At 56.9% G+C, this 22,491-nt stretch overlaps 2 protein-coding genes across 4 annotated transcripts; one reads left to right on the top strand and one right to left on the bottom strand.

The window, feature by feature from the left end:
- Nucleotides 1-4,278: 4,278 nt before the first annotated feature.
- INHA (inhibin subunit alpha) lies at nucleotides 4,279-6,866 on the bottom strand (the record flags this gene model as incomplete). The annotated part of the gene is made up of 2 exons (XM_081242154.1): nucleotides 4,279-5,241; nucleotides 6,605-6,866. 2 exons carry the CDS (start codon nucleotides 6,864-6,866, stop codon nucleotides 4,409-4,411), a joined length of 1,095 nt encoding a protein of 364 aa, XP_081098280.1. The 3' UTR covers nucleotides 4,279-4,408.
- An 810-nt stretch (nucleotides 6,867-7,676) lies between these two features.
- LOC308621470 (obscurin-like protein 1) lies at nucleotides 7,677-22,475 on the top strand. Of its 3 annotated transcripts, XM_081242058.1 has the most exons (14): nucleotides 7,677-8,990; nucleotides 10,542-10,811; nucleotides 10,896-11,147; nucleotides 11,313-11,615; nucleotides 11,792-12,088; nucleotides 13,361-13,633; nucleotides 14,724-14,996; nucleotides 15,638-15,910; nucleotides 18,735-19,007; nucleotides 19,784-20,059; nucleotides 20,123-20,410; nucleotides 20,599-20,874; nucleotides 21,497-21,766; nucleotides 21,904-22,475. In XM_081242058.1, the coding sequence occupies exons 1-14, from the start codon at nucleotides 7,979-7,981 to the stop codon at nucleotides 22,197-22,199; spliced, it is 4,632 nt and encodes a 1,543-aa protein (XP_081098184.1). In that variant the 5' UTR covers nucleotides 7,677-7,978; the 3' UTR covers nucleotides 22,200-22,475. The 3 variants fall into 3 exon arrangements, with proteins under 3 accessions (XP_081098184.1, XP_081098185.1, XP_081098186.1); XM_081242059.1 differs by lacking the exon at nucleotides 20,599-20,874; XM_081242060.1 differs by lacking the exons at nucleotides 18,735-19,007; nucleotides 19,784-20,059; nucleotides 20,123-20,410; ... (1 more) ...; nucleotides 21,497-21,766; nucleotides 21,904-22,475 and adding an exon at nucleotides 16,314-16,609.
- Nucleotides 22,476-22,491: the final 16 nt, after the last annotated feature.

Raw genomic sequence — 22,491 nt, 5'->3', positions numbered from 1 at the left:
GTCAAACATACTGGATCTAAAGAATGACCAGCATAAATATTCTAAATTGTACTGAAGCCAAGTATTTCCTGGATGAGGCAGACTACATCAGGAATGATAGAAAAGGGTTTTCTTCTTCCCAGACACCACCTCATCTTTGGTCACTGTTTCTGGTTAGTTTTCTGTTACTGCCGTAACAGATCACTACAAATTTAGTGGCTTAAAAGAACACAGATTAATGATTTTACGATTACGTAGAAGTCTGGTATGGGTCTCACTGGGCTAAAATCAAGGTGAAGGCAGGACTGCATTCCTTTCAAGAGGCTCTGAGGGAGAATCATTTCCTTGCCTTTCCCGCTTCTAGAGGCTGCTTGTATTCCTTGGCTTTTGGCCCCCTTCCTCCATCTTCAAAGCTAGCAACACTGCATCTCTCTGATTCTTCCCTATCATCACAACTCTCTGACAGCAGCCAGGAAATATTCTCTGTCTTTAAGGGCTCATGGGATTAGATTGGGCTTACTGGATAATCCACAATTATCTCCCCCCACCTTAAGGTCTGTAGTAACCTTAATCACATCTGCAAAGTCCCCTTTGCCATGTAAAGTAACAAATCACAGGCTCCTTCTGGAGACTGCGGGAGAGAATCTGTTCTTTGCTTCTTCCAACCTGTAGAGGCTGCTGGCATCCCTTAGCTCATGACTGTATCATCCAAGTCTGCAAGGATAGGTGTAGGGTCTGTTGTAAAGGGCTGTTATACCACACAAAGCAGGTTGAACTTCGGGTAGACAAGTTTTTCAATCACCTAAGGGACAAAATCACCAAAGAAGTTATCCTCTCGGCACCAGGTGTGACATGGACTGGAGAGGTAGGGAGTGACTGCTTAGAGACTGGTTAAGGAGGCTGCTGAATAGCTCAATCAAGGATCGCCCTTTAGAATATAAATTGGTGCAGCCACTATGGAAAACACTATGGAGGTTCCTTAAAAAACTAAAAATAGAGCTACCATATGATCCAGCAATCCCACTCCTGGGCATATATCCAGAAAAGACAAAAACTCTAATTCAAAAAGCTGCTTGTACCCAGTGTTCATAGCAGCACTATTTACAGTAGCCAAGACATGGGAACAACCCAAATGCCCATCAACAGGTGATTGGTTTAAGATGTAGTGTGTGTATATATATATACATACACGTATATATGTATGTGTATATATATATATGAATATTCTATATAATGGAATATTAGTCATAAAAAAGGATGAAATATTGCCATTTGCAGCAACATGGATGGACCTTGAGAATATCATACCAAAGTGAAGTAAGTCAGAGAAAGGCAAATATTATATGATATCACTTACATGTGGAATCTAAAAAGTAATACAAATTAATCTATATACAAAGCAGAAACAGACTCATAGACATAGAAAACAAACTTATGGTTACCAAAGGGGAAAGGGAGTTGGGGAGAGGGATAAATTAGGAGTATGGGATTAACAGATACAAATTGCTATACATAAATTAGATAAGCTACAGGGATTTACTGTAGAACACAGGGAACTATATTCAATACCTTGCAATAACCTATAATGGAAAATAATCTGAAAAAATATGTATATAACTGAATCACTTTGCTGTATACCTGAAACTAACACAATTATTATAAATCAATTATACTCCAATTTAAAAAAATAGAATTTCCTCTTAAATGGCAAAATAGTGTCTATGTAGAGAGAGAGAAAGGGCTTGATTTGAGAGATAATTAGGAGGAGGAACCAGCAGTACTTTTCTTTCAGCATCTATCCCATCTTTGTGTGGTAACTGCACTCTGCTTTGGGGAAGCAGGTGATAACTTCACCTTGTGCTTTAGGCCCTGGACTCCAGGGGTAGGACACATGATCTAAGTCATTAACTCATTCTGTTCCCTCAGCCACCTTTCCTGGAGGAGCACATGACCCTAATCAGGACAGTCAGGCCACCAAGACCCAATCTGGGACTTCTATAAGCAAACTCCCTCCTGCTAGACCAAGTGGTGTGATGATGAGAGCCTGGAACTGCCCAGGCTGCCTTGGACCTGGGATGGAGCCCACTCAGGGGATGTAGAGCCTATAGCTGGATCCTGGTACAGTAGTGTCTTTTGATCCCAGAATCAAGCCATACCTCAGCCAGCTATGCTTGTGGACTTGTCATAAACCAGTGATTTTTTAAATTCTATTTTTTTTTTTTGGTCTAAGCCAGTTTGAGTTGAATTTCCTGTTCAATTTGTCTCTGAATGAAGATTATTCGAAATGTCTCTAATGATTACCACTAGGAACAGGGAAAATCTCTGAAGTCTACTGCTTTTAGTCTCATGGCCAGGAGTGAAGACAGATTTTCTTAGCCACTGTTGGCCCCTCTTAGGGAGGGGTGGACATTTCTTCCTGACTTGCTAAGTTAGTGGAATCAAAGGCCTTAAAGACCCTGGAAGGGTGGCCCAGACCAGTGACTCCCAGACTTTAGGATTTCACAGATTTAGAGATTTCACATATTTCAGCAGCAAAATTACAAAGAAAAATCTTAGGATCCAAATTAGAATTGCCAAGTTTTAATTTTGTTATGTAAAAACTTAAAAACAAACAAACAAACAAAACCCCTACCGTCTACCGTCACTAAAGTATCATAAAAGAAATAATATATTGACACACATACACACACGGGAAGGATAGTTTTAGAATACAGGGCAGCCCTTTAGAAAGAATACCTTTGGCTTTGTGAAAGTTACTACGTGGCACTCATTTCTCTCACTCTGTATCAGATATGTGAAAACACTTCCCTAGCAACACCCATCTGCTAACTGGCCTAGTAGAGAACCCTGTGGCTCTAGGTAGAGTGTCCCCAGCCCTCAGATGACATCCACATCCCTGGCACAGGGAAAGTCTGGACATCACAGGGTCCTAGATGGCCCCAGCAGGAAGAGGGAGCATCCTACGCCTAGTAGGAGGATTGAAGATCCCAGGGACAAGTCTCGCTCAGGGCAGGGGGGACCAGGCAAGGGAAGCCAGACAGGGAGAGAGCGGTGCTTAGACGGCCTTGAGGAAAATCTCCCATTCTCACCACTGGCCCAGCCCAACCAGCCCTCTCCCCAGTCCCCCGCCTGAGTAGGGAGCCCAGGGGCCCTGAGTATACCAGTTGCAATGCTGGGTGTCGATGAAGGTGCTGGGAGAGACCCAGGCCTGTGAACACGCGGGTTCCCAACTCCCTAGCAGCAGCATCAACTGAGACCCGGCCTCATGCAGTGGGAGTGGGCTGCCCTGGGGGCTCTGGTGCTGTGAGGAACAATAGCTCACCCAGCTCAGCTCAAGCAGGGAGAAGGCATTAGCCTAAGGTGACAGGATGGGATTCTCCCCCCTCCACACCCCTTCCTGGGGCAGGAACTTTACCGGCCCACTCCACACCCCATTGAGTCTTGTGTTAGCACAACTACACATTGCAGTTGTCCAGTCAACAACAGAAAGTGCTCTAGAGTTTCAATCTGAGGGACCTGAACATCCCCAACCCTCCCCTACACACACACACACACACACACACACACACACACACACACACCTTAAAGGGAGACTGGATGGAACCTACTGGCTGAGAGCCAGGACCTAGGGCAGGGCAGGAGGATACTAAGACCAAGGGGAGAAGGAGGAGAGTGAAAAAGAAAGCAGGAAGGCCAGGGAAGCGGGGCCCAGTCAAGGTGGGGCAGAATGGACTGAAAGGAGATGCAACGTAAAGAAAAGAAAAGAAGAGGACTCTGTGCACTCTGGGCTCTCGGTGTGGGCACAAGTTCACACAAGAGCAAATGGTTTCTCTGCCTTTCCACCGTCTGACATTAAGGGCTGAGTTAAGGGATTATGTAAAGATACACAGGGCACATCTATAAATCAGACCTTGAGCTAGGCGTCCATCAGCTAGGGCAGAGCGTGGCAAGGAGGGGGCGGTTAGGCCACTTGGGCGTAGGGACTATGAGGTGTGCACAGCAGGCCACCCAACCGACACATCAGGTCCGGCCTGTATGAGGGCCAGTTCTGGCTCCAGAGTGCCTGTCCTGAGCTGGGAAGCACCTTTTTGTCATCCCCAAGCATTGTAGCTTCCTACCAGATACACATCCAATTACAGCTGGTGAACCCCACATCTCTGAGGTCAAGTGAGGCTGAGTGACCTGAGATCCCACAATCCCATGCTCCCGGGGCCCAGACCTCACCCCGACACACACAACGTGTCAGAGAAGCCTAAGAATACACACCGAGTCATATGCACTATGCTGTTTATTGTCACGTTACCCGTGGGACAGGGACGGGATAGGGAGGGGAGCCTCCAGGCAGAGAGGTGGAAGGAGCGGGGAGGTGGCAACCCTGCCCTTCCTCCAGGCTGGTAATGGTGGGGACTCGACCACCAGCAGGACTCCCTTAGATGCAAGCGCAGTGCTGCGTGAGCAGGTTGGGCACCATCTCATACTTAAAAGAGTAACCTCCATCCGAGGTGGTGCGGACACGTAGGGGCCTCATGGTCCCTGGGAGAGCAGCGCAGCAGGGCTGGGGCCCTGGTACCAAAGAGAGGGGTTGCACAGGGGTAGGGGGTGCCCCGGGGACTGGCAGGGACAGGTCCGGCGGGGTGGACAGCCCACAGCCCCCATGACAATAGTGGAAGATGAAACTGGGAGGGTGCACGATCCACCGTTCCCAGCCCAGCTCCTGGAAGGAGATGTTGAGGGCCGCTCTGTGGCAGTCGGCATGCGCGCCGGGTTCCTCCGGAGGCCTCTGCAGCAGGCGCAGCGCGGCGGGAGACCAAGGCCAGGGCAGCGGGGGCGTGGAGCGGCGGGCTCTCTCCCCTCCGCTGGGAGGCCTGGCCCGAGTGTGGGCCACCAGGAAGGGGGTGGCCTCGGGCCGCGCTGAGCAGGAACAGAGAGGACAGTGCAGGAGGAGCACCAGGACGGGATGGGTCAGCAGAGGGAAGGCAGAGGCGGCCAGGTGCAGCACAGCCCAGCGAGGGGGTGCCTGGCCCAGTGACACGGGCACAGCTGTGGGACCCCCGGATGACAGTGCCAGGAGGCCTAGCAGGGGCCCAGAGCTATTGGCGGCTGCTGTCTCCTGCCTGTCCAGTCCCGTGTGGAACCACAGCTGGGCCGACGTCACCTGGCGGCTGCGTGTGTGCTGGGATGGCCGGAACACATATGTAAAGAGGCCCTCCTTGGCCTCCTGGGCCAGCTCTCCGGCAGCTGGCTCGTCCCCGAGGCTGGCACCTGTAGGAGGCAGAGGGAAGGGAGAGAGCAGCCCTGACTGGCAGAACCCGGGACCCTCCTCCTCAGCAGGAGGGATGTGGCTGCCACTCATGGGCTTGCCAAGCGCTCTACGGAGTGCTTTGCCAGATGCGGGACCCTCCTCAGTCTCCGGGGGAGCTGACAGAGGCCCCCCGTTTGTTATTTCATCGTTAAAGGACTTCAAAAACACCAGACGTTGCCAACTTCTCTCTGAAGTGGTTTTACCAATTAATATTCCCATCAGCGATGTGTAAGAGGCCGTGCACTTTCTCCCCTCATCGACGTCTAGAATTGATAGTTATATTTAAATTTTTGTTCATGTGATACTATGAAATGGTACCTTGAATGCTGTGTACACAAGCACTCGTTATATTACTCTTTATGTCTTTTTATGTGTCAGAAATATTGCATGAGAAAGTCTTTAAAATAATTCCACCTTAAAAAGGCAGGTTAACACCAAGAGGAAGGAGAAGGAGGAGGGGGGAGGAGAAAGGATGTAACTCAGAACGAGGACAGTGCTTTCTAAGAAGATGCAGTTGGCATCCTTCCCCTGACAGGTATATAGATGGCACCAAACGATCATGAACCAGCATGAGTTGAAGAACTGGCAACTGGGGCTGTACTGTTATGTGGGTTATCTCAATATAAACCTCACAATTGATCCATTTTGCAGATAAGAAAACGGAGGTTTAGAAAGATGAACTGTCATTTAACTACTAAGTAGCCAGGCTGGGATTCTGCCTGATCCCAAAGCCACACTCACTGTGCTGCACGGGGCCCGAAGTGCAGGGAGGCAAGGGATCCTCTCTGAGAGCAAAGCGGGCCAGATTACAAGAAAGTTTAGCCAGAGGAGGGCTTTACTCATTGAGTCAGTGCAACATGGGGAGATGAGGAGAGAACTCAAGAGAAGGTAGACTAGTTTCCCAGCTAATCTTTCTCCTGCATCCCTGATATCTTCTCAAGTCTCAGCTACCTGGGGCTAAAGAAACAGTGTTTGGAGCAGGGAACAAAAGCCAAGATAGAAGGAAAGACGGCAGGAAGGGGCCCATGCCCAGATACCTCTGTCCCTAGAGACCCTTGGCCTCCCAGACGACTATCTCCCAAATGCCTCCTGTGAACCATGCACGCTAGATACACCATCTCACTTAATCCTGAGAGGTAGGCATTATTGCCCTTTTCACAGATGAGGAGACAGAGGCTCAGGAAGGTTCAGTAACTGGTCCATTACTGCAAGGCCAATTGAGTCGCAGGTCTGGGATTCAAACGCAGACCTGCCTGGCTCCCAAGCCCCTGCAGTACCACACTGTTTACCAAAGTCAAGGTGCCAGCTCCCCACCCTCGTTACCTGTAGCCGGGAAAAGGATGGCCTGGGAGACATCCTCTTCCTCGGGCTCAGAGCCCCTGCGCATGAAGCCCCTCACAGCATGTCTTCGGGACAGACGCCTGACTCCAGGACTCCCACCTTCCCCAGTCACTGCAGGGGCTCCCAAGGCATCCAGGAACAGGGCCCTCACCTTGGCCAGGACAAGTTCCCGGTCCACCTCCGGCCCATGGCAGCCATGCCCACCCCGTGGGGCCAGCAGCAAGAGGAGCAGCTGAGGCCACATAGTTCACCTGGCCCTGCCAACGGTGAACTCGCACCCTGCCCCGTGCCCCTTCTGCCAGGGTCTGCCCAGGCCTCCCCACTCTGCCCTCCCCATCCCACCACCCGCCCTCTTCTACCCTTCTCACCCCAGTCTTCCCCAGCCCTTCCCACGCCCCGCAGTCCAGTTGCCCCTGCCCATGGCATTGAGACCTCCTATCTCTGACGTAGATGTCTGTGGCCCTGAGCCTTATCTCCCACTCCCGCCAGGAATGTGGGGGAGGGGCTGGCGAGGGCTTTCACCCCAAGTGACCTGACCCACACGTACAACCCCTCCCCGCTACACACACACACACACACACACACACACACACACTCTCTCTCTCTCTCTCTCTCTCTCTCTCTCTCTCTCTCTCTCTCTCTCTCACAACCCAGCACCCAGCGCAGAGGTGACACCAGGTGGGGCAGGAGCCTGGAAGCTGGGGTCTGCCAGCTCCTAAAAGCGTTCCTTGTCAGGGAGACAGAGCGCGCCAGCCCCGCAGAGCTTCTGGGGCCCCTTTCAACCACGTAGCTGCTGGCCCAGTCCTGGGGGGAAGGGCTGGGGCGGGGGCTGGAACTGGGGCTAGGGCGGGGGGCAGGTGGTCCCGCCTGCTCTAAACTTGGCCTGGAGGAGCCAGTCTGGGCTCTTGTCCTCCAGCTGTGTCATCAGAGAATATTTTGGGGATTGGCAGCTGCAGGCGCCTCTGCCACTCAGGCCCAGGCCTGGCGGGCGGCTGGGGACCTGGCGGCTGGAGGTGGGAGGGAGGAGGGGAAAGAGGCCCTGGCTGTGGGAGGGGGCTGGGAAGACTGGCTCTCCGGAGCAGGAAGCCAGGCCGCAGGCAGGGGAGGCTGAGGGGCCCCTCGCTGGGGAGGCAAACAGGAAGGACTGCCCCCTGAACCCTGGGCCCCGGCCCGGGAATCGCCGCCGCCAGAGCCGCAGCTCCGGGCCGAGGGTAAGCAGGCGAACCGGGAGCGGGCGGCCAGGGGAAAGCTCCGCGGGTCCCGGCTCCCGGTCCCCAGACGCGCCCCGCCTCCCGGGCTCCCGCCGCCGCTCCCGGCCTTCCCCCGCCGCTCCCGGCCTTCCCCCGCGCCGCCGCGATGAAGGCGGGCTCGGGGGACCAGGGGAGCCCCCCGTGCTTCCTGCGCTTCCCGCGGCCCGTGCGGGTGGTAAGTGGCGCCGAGGCCGAGCTCAAGTGCGTGGTGCTGGGGGAGCCGCCGCCCATTGTCGTGTGGGAGAAGGGCGGGCAGCAGCTGGCGGCCTCGGAGCGCCTGAGCTTCCCGGCGGACGGCGCCGAGCACGGCCTACTGCTGAGCGGCGCGCTGCCCACCGACGCGGGGGTCTACGTGTGCCGCGCCCGCAATGCGGCCGGAGAGGCCTACGCGGCGGCCGCCGTCACCGTGCTGGAGCCGCCGGCCCCCGAGCGCGAGCCCCAGCCTGCCGAACGCCCGCGGCCGCCGCCCGGGGCCGGGGAGGGCGCCCCGGTGTTCCTGACGGGGCCCCGGTCCCAGTGGGTGCTGCGGGGGGCAGAGGTGGTGCTGGAGTGCCAGGTGGGGGGCCTCCCCGCGCCGACGCTGTACTGGGAGAAGGACGGGATGGCGCTGGACGAAGTGTGGGACAGCAGCCACTTCTCCCTCGAACCTGGCCGCGCCGAGGGTCGCCCGGGCGCGAGCCTGGCGCTGCGCATCCTGGCGGCGCGGCTGCCCGACTCCGGCGTCTACGTGTGCCACGCCCGCAACGCGCACGGCCACGCGCGGGCCGGCGCGCTGCTGCAGGTGCAGCAGCCCCCCGAGAGCCCGCCCGAGGACCCGGACGAGGCCCCCAACCCCGTGGTGGAGCCGCTGAAGTGCGCGCCCAAGACCTTCTGGGTGAACGAGGGCAAGCACGCCAAGTTCCGCTGCTACGTGATGGGCAAGCCCGAGCCCGAGATCGAATGGCACTGGGAGGGCCACCCGCTGCTCCCTGACCGCCGCCGCCTCATGTACCGCGACCGCGACGGCGGCTTCGTGCTCAAGGTGCTCTACTGCCAGGCCAAGGATCGCGGGCTCTACGTGTGTGCCGCGCGCAACTCGGCGGGCCAGACGCTCAGTGCCGTGCAGCTGCATGTCAAAGGTACCGCGGCGCCCCCGGGCGGCCGGGACCCTGGGGAGGGGCCTCCAGCGCCCTCCCAGACCCTCCTAACTCCAGCCCCACTCAGTGTCCAGAAGACGGTGGGGGGTAAGGGAGGCTGAGTATTAAAATGCCATTTCCCGCCCACCTCCCAACCCCCAGGGATTCGGATTTAGTAGGTCTGCAGGGTACCTACTCCAGGAACTTCTTAGCAAGCTCCCCAAATGATTCTGAGGCAGATGGTGGAAAATCAGTCTTAGATAAAGGGCTTTAAGGAATGATTCATGTACAGACCCAGAGGGACCTACAACTCCTCTTTGTTATTTCAACCTCTTTGTTATTTCACCAACCTGTCCCCGGATGGAAATCCCATCTGGGGCCTCAATAAATAAGACAGATAAAAGGATCATTTTGTGGGTGTGAACTTCTAAATCCAAATTTATAACATGTACTTATAAAGTCAATCAGTGAGAACAAGGGGTCTATTTTATTGAAGATACACATTTTAACCATACGTAACTGGGTCTAGTCTGTGAGCCCTATGGGGAAGGCCTAGTTGCAGGTGTCACATTGAGAAACTCCTGATTCGCACCAAAGGGAGAAAACTTGAGGGAGAAAAAAAATGCCCCACAATTTTTGACTATTCTTTCATTAGACTGCTCTCAGGTTTGCAAGAAGAAGAAGGTGAAGGAGAGGAAATTTATATATCAAAGTTGAGTCCCCAACAGTATTTGATAAATGCTTACATTGCTCATAAATAGAAAATTCAGGGAGGGAAAACACCCCAAACTCACACTGGAAGTTAAAGCTCTCCATAATAGGAGTTCATCACAACTCATGACATTATACCTTCACTAGTTATTACCCAACCTTTTCCCCCAGAGGAAAAAAAGTTGGCAAATCTCCTGAGCCCTGCCTGGCACGCAGTCAAGCATGTGGCACCTGTGCCACAGTGGTGGCCTCTTGGGTACAGTTTGATGTGCACAAACTGGCCGGGCAGGGCTGAACTCTAAACCCCCTGAGGAGAGAAAAGCCCAACATGATGGCAGAGCTTCCCAGAGCCGCATGACAAGACAGACGTGCTTCCCCAGCAGCCCAAGTGAACCCACTGGCCGTTTCCATCATCGTGCTTTCTTTTTGTAAAATGCAGTTTTGAAAGTGGTTAAAGTACTTTCAAAATGAAATTCAACTCAAACCTTTGCAGAATTGTGTGTGGTGCCTGTGAAGGACCCCAGGGAACAATTTGAAAATCACTGATGTGGTCCAAGCCCTTCCATCCCTTTTTCCACTTTACGAGTAAAGAAACTGAGACCCAGGATCATGAAAATGGCCTTGGTCAAGGTGATGTGGCTAGCGAGTGTCAGGGTCAGATGAGAATATGGGTCCCCTGACTTCCCTTCTGGGGGTTTCTCTGATTCCACAATGCCTGCTGGCTCTGGGAGAAGAGTAAATGGCTGGAGCTAATGTGGGTTTAGGCAGTAGATGATGGGAGGAGAGTCTTTCCCCTGGTCGGGCCCTCTCCAGAGCCTTCTCTGGTCTCTCCCTTCTTCACAGAGCCTCGCCTCCGCTTCACGAGGCCCCTGCAGGACGTGGAGGGCCGGGAGCATGGGATTGTGGTGCTGGAGTGTAAAGTCCCCAACTCCCGCATTCCCACGGCCTGGTTCCGCGAGGACCAGCGGCTGCTGCCCTGCCGCAAGTACGAGCAGATCGAGGAGGGCACGGTCCGGCGCCTCATCATCCACAGGCTGAAGGCAGATGACGACGGAGTTTACCTGTGCGAGATGCGCGGCCGGGTGCGCACCGTGGCCAACGTGACGGTCAAAGGTCGGCTGGCCAGTGGGAGGAGGCCGAGACCGAGGCAGGCAGATGCCCAGACCCCGGGCTGACGGACTCCCATCCGTGTCTCAGGGCCCATTCTGAAGCGGCTGCCCCGGAAGCTGGATGTTTTTGAGGGAGAGAACGCGGTGCTGCTGGTGGAGACCCGCGAGGCTGGGGTGGAAGGGCGCTGGAGTCGAGATGGGGAGGACCTGCCGGCCACCTGCCAGAGCAGCTCCGGCCACATGCATGCCCTGGTCCTGCCAGGGGTCACCCGAGAAGATGCTGGCGAGGTCACCTTCAGCCTGGGCAACTCCCGTACCACCACTCTGCTCAGAGTCAAATGTGAGGGCCTGAAAACCTCTAGGCAGCCTCCTCAAGGGCTGGACAGGAGGGTCAGGGCTGGAAGGTGATCAGATGCCACAGTCTGGGTTGGCAAAGTGGACTTAAGGTCAGAGGGCTGTGGGAGGCTGGAGCAGGGCTCGGACGCAAACCCTGCCTTTGTCTCAGGCGTCAAGCACAATCCCCCGGGACCCCCAGTGTTGGCAGAAATGTTCAAGGGCCACAAGAACACGGTCCTGCTGACCTGGAAGCCGCCTGAGCCAGCTCCCGAGACCCCCTTCATCTACCGGCTGGAACGGCAGGAGGTGGGCTCAGAAGACTGGATCCAGTGCTTCAGCATTGAGAAAGCTGGGGCCGTGGAGGTGCCGGGAGACTGTGTGCCCTCCGAGGGCGACTACCGCTTCCGCGTCTGCACCGTCAGCGAACACGGCCGCAGCTCCCATGTCGTGTTCCATGGGTCTGCTCACCTCGGTAAGTTGGTCCTGCCAGCCCAGGCTGACAACCGCTGTACCCCAAGTCGCACCCTCCCCATCACCTTCCTCCCTTCCCTGGCCCTCAGTCCCTGTCCTGTTATATGCCTTCTACCTGCCAGTCGCTGCCCTCTGCCACCCCCCTGGTTCTGATGGCCGAACCCTGTCCCATCTCAGTGCCCACAGCTCGCCTGGTGGCCGGTCTGGACGACGTGCAGGTATATGACGGGGAAGATGCCGTCTTCTCCCTCGATCTCTCCACCATCATCCAGGGCACCTGGTTCCTTAATGGGGAAGAGCTCAAGAGTCATGAGCCAGAGGGCCAGGTGGAGCCTGGAGCCCTGCGGTACCGGATGGAGCAGAAGGGCCTGCAGCACAGACTCATCCTGCAAGCTGTCAAGCACCAGGACAGCGGGGCCCTGGTTGGCTTCAGCTGCCCAGGTGTGCAGGACTCGGCTGCCCTCACCATCCAAGGTTCGTGCAGGTGGGGACCAGGGTGGGCAGATAGGGTCAAGACACAGAAGTCCCATTAGCAACATGAGGCAGATGCTATTGCTGCTTCTCACATCTGGGCCAGGAGAGTAAGGATCATCCATGGTGAGCTAGCTCAGATAGAGGGCTCAGTGATCCAGAAGTCCAGTTTCAACTCATGCGCAACGTATAGGGGACCCCTGGTTATTTTCACCAGCATCATATCCAGATTCTCTGGGGCACTTTGTGGTTTGCAGGATTCTGTCGTGTTTGTCATCTCAGAGACGCAGACCTTGGCTTCTAGCCCCTGACTGCTTCCTGCCCTGTCGCGCAATGGCTGACACTATCGAAGCAACTTTCTGTGTGCCAGGCACAATCCTAAATCGCTTTATATATGTTAATTAGCACAGTCCTCTCAGCAGCCCTACAGGATGGGTTCTTTTGTCATCCCATTTTACAAATGGGGAAACTGAGGCACAGAGAAGTTCAGTGCCTTGCCCAAAGTCACAAAGCTAATGAGTGCTGGTGCTGGATTATGAACCCAGGCGGTCTGGCATCAGAATCACACTCTGCCACCTGGGGAAAGAGGGAAGGAGAGGGCATGAGGCCTCCCCGAGGACGGCATATCTTGGTAGGGGTCTGAAAGTGCAGGGAACATGCTGGCATTTGCCATTGCACCATGGCTGGAGTTTGGCCAGTCAAGGACTTCCTCAGTGCTCAAGTGCAGGGCCTCGAGGTGGTTAGCTGCCAGCATCCCAGGAGGAGGACAAAGTGAGAAATAACCAGCACCCAGAGCAGCGTTTCTAAAATGCAGCCCAGGTTCACCAACATCAGAGTCATCTGGAGGTTGGTCTATAATGCAGATTCCTGGGCCCCTGCACGCTTGTGGGGAGAGGCCTAAGAATCTGCATTTTCAGCAGGCTCCCTGGGAATTCTTATGCACACTAAAACCACTGCTCTTAAGAATTGGTGTGTAAGCCTAAAATTTTTTTTTTTTTTTTTTTGGCTGCGCCATGCGGCCTGCGGGATTTTAGTTCCCCGACCAGGGACTGAACCCGTGCCCCCTGCATTGGGAACACGGAGTCTTAACCACTGGACCACCAGGGAAGTCCCAGCCCAAAACTAATTTTTAAAACCAACAAATGCATCGATGGCAATCATCCGGCCTGATGTGCCCACCCCCCTACCCTGAGCACATACCCTGGAGTGGGGTGTTTATTGGGGTAGCAGAGCGCAACTAGGGTGCCGCACGTGACCACACCTCTCCCCAAGCAGAGAGCCCGGTGCACATCCTGAGCCCCCAGGACAAGGCGGCGTTGACCTTCACGACCTCGGAGCGGGTGGTACTGACCTGTGAGCTCTCCCGGGTGGACTTCCCAGCGAGCTGGTACAAGGACGGGCAGAAGGTGGAGGAGAGCGAGTCGCTGGTGGTGAAGATGGATGGGCGCAAACACCGCCTGATCCTGCCTGAGGCCCAGGTCCAGGACAGTGGCGAGTTTGAGTGCAGAACGGAAGGGGTCTCAGCCTTCTTCAACGTCTCCGTCCAAGGTCAGGGACCGTGGCGGCCTGCGCTTCCCCCAGCTGAGGCTGACCCTGGGGGCTGTGCGAACCCTGCCGCCCTGGTCTGCCTGCTTGGGGGTCCCTTCCGAGGGGCCCTAGGGGGCAAGGGGACATGTTTGCAGATCACACTGCCCATGCACCACCCTCCAGCACACTTGGCCCCCATGTAGCCTTTGCTGGTGGGAAAGTGGGGGGGTCCTCAATTCAATTAAGGGAAGGGAGGTGGGAGCTAACATTTGTTAGACACCTACTAGCCAGTTCCTTTGCTGTATACTTCAAATGTACACTTGCATTCAGTGCTCACAACTGCGTGAGGGGCAGTATATCTCCATTCACAGATGAAGCAGCTGAGGTTTAGAGAGGTTATGCAACTTGCTCACGATCACACAGCAGCAAATACCCCAGCTGGGTTCACACCCAGGACTGCTTATCCCACTGCCCCAGGCGGCCAGGGTCAAAAGCAAGTTTTAGATGCAGTGGTCCACAGGCTCTCAGAAGCCAGTGCATGTCTGGCTGCTTCAGAACCACCCTGGAAGCCATAAGTGCATAGGCTCCCCCAGGCCTCCAGAGCCAGAATATCCAGGACAGAGCCTGGAGATCCACTCTGGGAGAGCAACTCAGGAACCACTGATCCAGCTCCATCTTCTCACTTTGAGTGGCCCCATTGCCAGAAGGTCCTCTGGCCCCTGCCTGAATGTACCCAGTGACGGGGAACTCACTACCTGTAGGGAGAGCTGCCCCACGGTATCACCACTAACTTGTTCCCACCTCTTCCCCTTCCTGCAATCAGCCCTCCGGGGGGTTCCTTGAAAAAGCAGCAAGTACGGCCCTGATGTGACCTGTGACAGTGACCTCCTCTCAGCCTAGACAAAGCCCTCTGTGTCCCCAGCCAAGCCCCTCTGATCCTCTGGGAACTCACAGAGCACTCCAGTGCCATGTGATCTGTCACACCTCACCTGCCACGCCCCCAGTAGTCCACGTCATTGCCCCAGAGCACCCTACCCCAGCCAAGCGGCCAGTGTGCACTTATGTCTCCTGTTTTGGGGTGTCTGCGTGACCCCATCTCTGCTCCCCCCAGACCCCCCCGTGCACATCCTGGATCCCCGGGAACACGTGTTTGTGCACGCCATAACCTCCGAGTGCGTCATGCTGACCTGTGAGGTGGACCGGGAGGACGCCCCCGTGCACTGGTACAAGGACGGGCAGGAGGTAGAAGAGAGCGACTTCGTGGTGCTGGAGAACGAGGGGCCCCATCACCGCCTGGTGCTGCCCGCCGCCCAGCCTCCAGATGGGGGCGAGTTCCAGTGCGTTGCTGGGGACGAGCGCGCCTACTTCACCGTGACCATCACAGGTGGGGCTCCAGGCGGCCCACAGGAGGGGGACGGTGTGCCCTGCCCCTGCCTGGGTGGCTGGCACACTCCTGGGCCACTGTTCCCAGCCCCTGCCTCCCTTCCCCCAGCTTTCTCCCCAGCCCATGCTCTGCACCCTGGGGTTCAGTCACCCGCAGAAAATGCATTGTCATAAACACACCAGTCACAGCTACATCAGTCAGAGGAAAGCCTGCCTTCTCCGTTCTGAAGATCCTCCAAGGGGAGCTTTAGGGGTGGCAGTGCTACCACAGGGCAGGGTTTAGGGTGGGTGCGCCCAGGCACTAGAGGGGTCAGAAGGTCTGAGGCCTGCAGGAGACCCCCGCTCCATCTGGGCACCCAACCCTCCTCTCCCCAGTCCTACCTTTCGTATTGTCCCTGTCCCGACCCAGAGAATGTAGAGAGTTTCTACAGCCGAGGCTGACACCACAGTCCCCACTGTGCCACCGTGCCCCAACTGTGAGTGACTGTCCGAGCAGCTGTGAGCCACGGTCCGAGGGAAGACCCTCTTCTTCAGCACACAGCCCACCTTCCAGGAGTAGGGAACAGGCGTGGATCAGGTGGGGCAGCCAGGCACCTCGGCCCCAGCCCCTGACGCCCGGCCACAGCTGTCCCTGTCCTCCAGATGTCTCCTCGTGGATCGTGTACCCCAGCGGCAAGGTGTATGTGGCAGCCGTGCGCCTGGAGCGTGTGGTGCTGACGTGCGAGCTCTGCCGGCCCTGGGCCGAGGTGCGCTGGACCAAGGATGGCGAAGAGGTGGTGGAGAGTCCCGCGCTGCTCCTGCAGAAGGAGGACACCGTCCGCCGCCTGGTGCTGCCCGCCGTCCAGCTGGAGGACTCGGGCGAGTACTTGTGTGAAATCGATGACGAGTCTGCCTCTTTCACCGTCACTGTCACAGGTGTGGGCCCACCCCAGCTGCCCGCGGTCACCAGAGGACAGTCCTGAGCTCTTGCGGGAGCTGGCCATATAGCCCCTAGCTAGCGTGGGGGGGAGGGGGGAGGGGGGCTGCAGGTGCATGGACCGGGGGCCCCTGCCCGGAAGACCCCAGGATCTGTGTTCGAATAAGCAGGCTCCTCCCCGGCGCCCAAGGCCAGGAATAGCTATCCTCCGCCGGCTCGTTTACTGAGCACTTTCTGTGTCAGTCACTGGGCCAGGTGCTGCAGGTCACTGGTGCGTATTGCAGACGTGGTCCCTGCTCCCAGCTGCCAGAGAGCTGGGGAGGCAGCCGTTAACCAGGGGTCGCAAACGGGCAGTCCCTAGGGCCCCATACAGCCCACAGATATGTTTTGTTTGGCCTGCAGAGTCTTACCAAAGTCAGGACAGTTCAAATAACAACCCGGAGTTATGCGTCCTCTTGAAAAAGCCGAAGACCCGGCGCCTCTGGTCCCGCTTCCCCCCTTGGCGACGAACAGCTGGTGCTGAGTAGCAGCTGCCCCTGTAACACGGGGCCCCCATTCCTCTGTCCCACCCTGCCCGCTGTTCCTTTTTGCTCCCCCCAGACCACTTCAGCCACTGACCTGACCTTACCTGGCCCCCGTGGGCATTTGAGTTTGCGACCCCTGTGTTTAACCAATAAACACGCAAATAAATGTACAGCGACACCTCGTGACAAATGCTGTGAGGGGTGAGGGCTCAAGAGAGCAGAGCTGGAGGTCAGGGAGGGCCTCGGGGAAAGTCGGTCGCCGTGCCACCCGGGGTGGGCTCCGGACGGCCACTCAGCAGCTCACAGACGCACGCGCGCACGTCCCTCCGGGAGTGCACAGACTGGCAGGAGAGCCGGGCACATTAGAGGGTCTCAGAGTGAGGGTTGCCGGGTGTTGTGATAGGGTGCGGTGGGTACCCAAAGCTGGGGGCTGCTGACCTGGTTGGCAGGCAGGAAGTGCCTTCAAAGTGGCCATTTGGAGCAGCGACTGAGTTAGCTAAGTGGGGGTCAGGGTTTGGGCTGAAGGTCGGGGGAGAATGTTCAAATCGGGAGAGCACAGGATGACTCTGGAAGTGACGGTTCAGTGCCAGAAACTTTGGGACTGCAGCCCACAGCGCCAATCCCAGTGTGTGTGTGAGGGGGATGGGGAGGGTGGGACCTAGGCAGCTCTGGGTGGCACAGAAGAACCCACTGGCTGCACTGGAGCGACCATCCTGATGCCGGCCTCATCTGGTTACCCTGCCCTGCCCCTGCCCTGCCCTAGGAACAATGCTTCAGCCTAGGCTTGAGCTACTTAGGGCCCCCCGACTCCCTGCACCCCGGATAGTGCAGCCTGAAGCACACAAGTCACAAAGCCGAAGAGGCCTTTCTGCACATATTCTGTCCCTTAGTGAATCCCTTCAACCTCTCCCGCCCCAGCCCCTGGCCAGACATAATGGCCGCAGACACACACATTCCAGCTCATAACTGGCCTCCCCGCAAAACACCAGATTCTTCATAAGAGGCTCACACAACACACCTTGCATGGGCCAGGAGAATCAAGTCTGATGCCAAGCTGAGGGCCGCAGCTGTGCAGGCCCCCCAGCCCCATGGCTGCACCTTATTCTCACTCCACTGCCTCCATCACCTCCCCCACCACTCAGGCAGCCGCACTCTGCAATCTACTGGTGCTGCTGGGCCTCAGAGAACCAGCCTGCATCCTGTAGACTCTTAGAATAAGCCCAGTTAGGGAGGAGGCGGAGGCAAGGGCTGAGTGTGCACTGGTGGGCACATCTGCCCGTACACGCCTCTGCAACGACTGAGACCAGGAAGCTAGCAGTTCCCCAGCCCAGCCACAAGGGGGCCAAATGCTAAAGGAACACAAAAGTGTCCTGGAGACATGACTCTGGGAGACCTCCAAGGTACGTGAAATCATGGGCAGGCCCGGGCTCAGTAAACTGGTCACCACCAATATTGACATGGCTCCTTTCTGTGAAAGACTGACTGCTCCAGAGAAGCTGGAGATGAACTCCTAGAAACAGCATTTAATATCCCTGGGGAAATCTTAGGTGTTGACAACTCATGCACAGATGCAAAATTTATTACTGAGTTTCCTGCAAGCCTTGGCCTGGAGTCCTTACCACTGCTTGCAGAGTCTGACCCTCCCTTTATCAGGTGGTAGTTCTTCCTCCTGCCCTCGAGTAGGTATAGCCAGCTGTGACCATAAGGAAGTTGCTTAATCACACCATGCCTCAGTTGCCTCATCTGGGAAATGGGTATAAAATAATACCTACTCCTTAGGATTGCTGCGAGGGTGTAAAGTGCTTATGACTGTTCCTGGAACTCTAGCAAGCTGTATATAAGTACTTGCTATTACGAATCTGCCATCCCTTATCCACAATTCTGAAATTTTTTTAAAAACTCAAAATCAAAAGGCTTTTTGTAAGTTTGGTATTCAAAGTCATTTCAGTAAAATCTGAACTTAACTCTGTGAAGCTATTTGTACTTTTTAATTAGCCTGCTTAGGGTGAATCTATCTGTATGTTACACTGCAGAAATGTTAATGTGATTGATTATGGGGGGACCACAGTGGGGGCTGAGGGCAGTAGGTGATGTATGATAAACGCACCATTTCTGGAATCGGAAGCATTGTGGATTCTGTAGCACTTCTGGCCCCAGGGGTTTCAGAGAACAGATTTTGGACCTATTATTACCCTTATTACTCTTACAATTGTGGGTGACCGGGACTTCATGCTGCCAGATGGCTCCAGGGAGGCTGACGGTGAGTTTGTGACAGGCTGTGGTTGTCCCCACTCTGCAGAACCCCCGGTGCGCATCATATACCCCCGGGACGAGGTGACCTTGGTCGCCGTGAGCTTGGAGTGTGTGGTGCTGATGTGTGAGCTGTCTCGGGAGGACGCCCCTGTGCGCTGGTACAAGGATGGGCTGGAGGTGGAGGAGAGCGAGGCCCTGGTGCTGGAGAGTGATGGGCCCCGCCGCCGCCTGGTGCTGCCTGCGGCCCAGCCCGAGGACGGGGGCGAGTTCGTGTGCGACGCTGGAGACGACTCAGCCTTCTTCACTGTCACCGTCACAGGTGGGCAGTCTCTGGGACACCCTGGGGAGGAAAAGAGGCAGGAGGCTGAGGGACAGACACCCAACCCTCCCAGTTCTTGCACCTTCAGGGTCCCTGACTGCTGCACATGACTCTCCCCTTGTCCAGCCTTCCCCCTCCCCCAGCCTCCTCATTCTGAGCCATTAGAGAGCCCTGACTTACCCAAATCATACCCGGACAATGACTAGAGACCTGGTGGAGAGAGCCCAGCAACCAGGAGCACTCATCCCTTCACTTATTCAGCAAATACTGACGTGCTCAGCACTGTTCTGGATGCTGAGGGCTACAGTAGTGAACCAAGGAGAGAAAACCTGTCTTTATGGAGCTTGCCTTCTCGTGAGAGTGGACAGACAGCAAAATAAGGAAAATAGATGGTTTTTCAGGTGGTGATCGGAGGCGGAGCAGGCAAAGGGGATAGGAAGTGCGGGTGGGGTAGGGAGGGATGTGCACTGGGGTCAGATGTGGCTGTGGGTGTGGGTCTACCTCTTTTTTTTCCCATGTGACCTAGAGCAAGTCAGTTCTCTATAAAGAGGCTTCAGGTGCTCAGCTATAAAGTGAAGCCAACATAGGGAGTCAGGAGTAGCTGAGAAAAGAGCTGCAGTGCGCTTAGCACAACACCTGGCGCCCAGTGAGTGCCCACGGATTGTAGGTGGCACCGTTCCCAAGAGCTGCACTGCAAAGGGCTGAGAATCTAGCGGGGAGGCAGGTAGAGGCCTGCTGGCCGAGCCCACTCTCCCCCCTCTCTATCCACCCACCAGCCACTCCAGAGAGGATTGTGCATCCGGCGGCCCGCTCCCTGGACCTGCAGTTCGGGGCTCCAGGGCGCGTGGAGCTGCGCTGCGAGGTGGCCCCGGCTGGGTCCCAGGTGCGCTGGTACAAGGATGGGCTGGAGGTGGAGGCATCAGATGCCCTGCAGCTGGGTGCCAAGGGGCCCACTCGCACCCTGACCCTGCCCCACGCCCAGCCTGAGGACGCCGGGGAGTATGTGTGTGAGACTCGTGATGAAGCCGTCACCTTCAACGTCAGCCTGGATGGTGGGTGCTCCCGGCCAGCCAAGGTGCGGGATGTAGCAGCATCAACCTCTCCTCTCTGTCCAGAGCCCCCCGTCCAGTTCCTTGCCCCAGAGGCAGCCCCCAGCCCGCTCTGCGTGGCCCCCGGGGAGCCGCTGGTGCTGAGCTGTGAACTGTCCCGGGCTGGCGCCCTCGTCTTCTGGAGCCACAACGGGAGGCCCGTGCAGGAGGCTGAGGGCTTGGAGCTCCAAGCCGAGGGCCCCCGCCGTGTCCTCTGCATCCGGGCTGCAGACCCGGTCCACGCAGGCCTCTACACCTGCCAGTCAGGGGCAGCCCCGGGGGCGCCCAGCCTCAGCTTCACCGTCCAAGTGGCTGGTGAGTATAGCCCGGGCAGGAAGCCTGAGAGTCGCACCCCGAAACCCATGAGTCTCCCCCTTCTCTAGCACACCTGGCCCACCCCCTGCCCCACCGCTCTCGGTCCCTTTCCCCGTCTTGCCTCCCACTGCCCTCCTCCCAGCCCACGAGCCACTCCCTCCCGGTGACCCCCGGCTCTGAGCCCACAGAGCCCCCCGTGCGGGTGGTGGACCCCAAGGCAGCCCAGATGAAGGTTCGCAGCACCCCAGGCGGGGACTTGGAGCTGGCGGTGCACCTCTCCGGGCCGGGGGGCCCCGTGCGCTGGTACAAGGATGGCGAGCGCCTGGCGAGCCAGGGGCGGGTGCAGCTGGAGCAGGACGGGGCGAGGCAGGTGCTGCGGGTGCAGGGGGCCCGGAGCAGGGACGCCGGGGAGTACCTGTGCGACACGCCCCAGGACAGCCGCATCTTCCTCGTCAGCGTGGAAGGTAGCAGTGCACCCCTCACGCCCCAAGGGCCACACGCCCGAACCACTCTGGGCCCCCCGTGCCCTGACCCCACCTCGCTGCCTCTGGCTCCAACCCACGCATGCGTGACTATTCCTGGGATGAGGGCTCAGGACTCCCTTTTCCAGGAACCCTCAAATAATAGAGGGAAACGGACCAGTGGTTAAAAGCAGGGCTCTGGAGTCAGCGCCGCCCACACCAGGTTCCAATCTGGATTCTGCTTCCCAGTAGTTGTGTGACACTGGCAACTTGCTTAAACTCTCTGAGCCCCAGCTCCAAAGTGGAGGGACAGTGCTTGTCCTGTAGGGCCGCTGTGACAGTTAAATGAGATAAATTGGGTCCATAGTAAGTGACCTGCTATTACTAGGGCGTCAGAGAGGTGGGTGCCAGGCCAGCATTGGGCGGAGGTGGCTAGGAGTAGCAGGGCGTTGACATCTTGTCCTTTGAGACACCTCATGGCTGACACACAGTAGGTCCTCAGGAAGGTTCTCTTCAATAACTGGAGGATGAGGGCCTGTTACTGGAGATGAGGGGATGAAAAGGGGATGAGGAGGAGGGAGGCGGAAAGACCCAGCCCACCTCACTGCCTGACCCCACCCCCCAGAACCACCGCCGGTGAAGCTGGTCTCGGAGCTGACACCACTCACTGTCCACGAGGGTGATGATGCCACGTTCCGGTGTGAAGTCTCCCCACCAGACGCCGACGTCACTTGGCTGCACAATGGGGCCATTGTCACCCCAGGGCCCCAGCTAGAGATGGCCCAAAATGGGTCAAGCCGCATATTGACCGTGCGAGGCTGCCAGCTCGAGGACGCGGGGACCGTGACTGCCCAAGCAGGGGGCACGTCCACAAGTGCCCGGCTCCACGTTCGAGGTTTGGTCCTGATGGAGACACAATAGTCTTGTTCCTGAACCTATTCTCCCAGCCCCGGCCATAACGGGACAGATCCCTGAGAGGGAGCAGGGGGCCAGCCCACCAGGCTCCAGGGCCCCGTCTCTCTTTCTCCCCAGAGACGGAGCTGCTGTTCCTGCGGCGGCTGCGGGACGTGCGGGCAGAGGAAGGCCAGGACGTGTGCCTCGAAGTAGAGACAGGCCGAGTGGGTGCGGCAGGGGCCGTGCACTGGGTGCGAGGTGGGGCACCCCTACCACCTGACTCCCGCCTGTCCACGGCCCAGGATGGCCACGTCTACCGCCTCTTCATCCACGGCGTCGTACTGGCCGACCAGGGCACCTACGGCTGCGAGAGCCACCACGATCGCACCCTGGCCAGGCTCAGCGTGAAGCGTGAGTGCCCCGTCTTCTCCTAACACATCGCCCGCCCCGTGGCACAGTCTCTCCTCGCTGGCCCAGGGCCCCTCAGACCCCCACCGAAGTGCCCCTCGCCACAAGGCAAGTCAGCCCTGGCTGACCCCCAGGAGTGTGACCTGAAGCAACCTGCCCAAAGCAAAACTCTTCTTTTTCTAATGTTTTCTATTTACCTTAGAAGTCCATGTGGATTTTGCATTCCATTTCGTATGTCCAAGTTGGCTTTGCTATAAACGTAAATATTATACTCCAGAAAGACTTGCCGTGTTTATCCTTCAGTCACCTGCCCCAGGA

The sequence above is a fragment of the Mesoplodon bidens genome, assembly GCF_964165515.1.
Source record: "Mesoplodon bidens genome assembly, chromosome: 8".
NCBI lineage: Eukaryota > Metazoa > Chordata > Mammalia > Artiodactyla > Ziphiidae > Mesoplodon > Mesoplodon bidens.
Note: the sequence above shows the minus strand (reverse complement) of the source record. Positions and strands in the feature narration are given on the sequence as shown.

Coding starts and splice junctions, on each gene's coding strand:
- LOC308621470 (XM_081242058.1), top strand. CDS start 7,979: ATGAAGGCGGGCTCGGGGGACCAGGGGAGCCCCCCGTGCTTCCTGCGC. Junction 8,991..10,541: donor CGTGCAGCTGCATGTCAAAG/GTACCGCGGCGC, acceptor CCTTCTTCACAG/AGCCTCGCCTCCGCTTCACG. Junction 20,875..21,496: donor CTTCCTCGTCAGCGTGGAAG/GTAGCAGTGCAC, acceptor CCCACCCCCCAG/AACCACCGCCGGTGAAGCTG.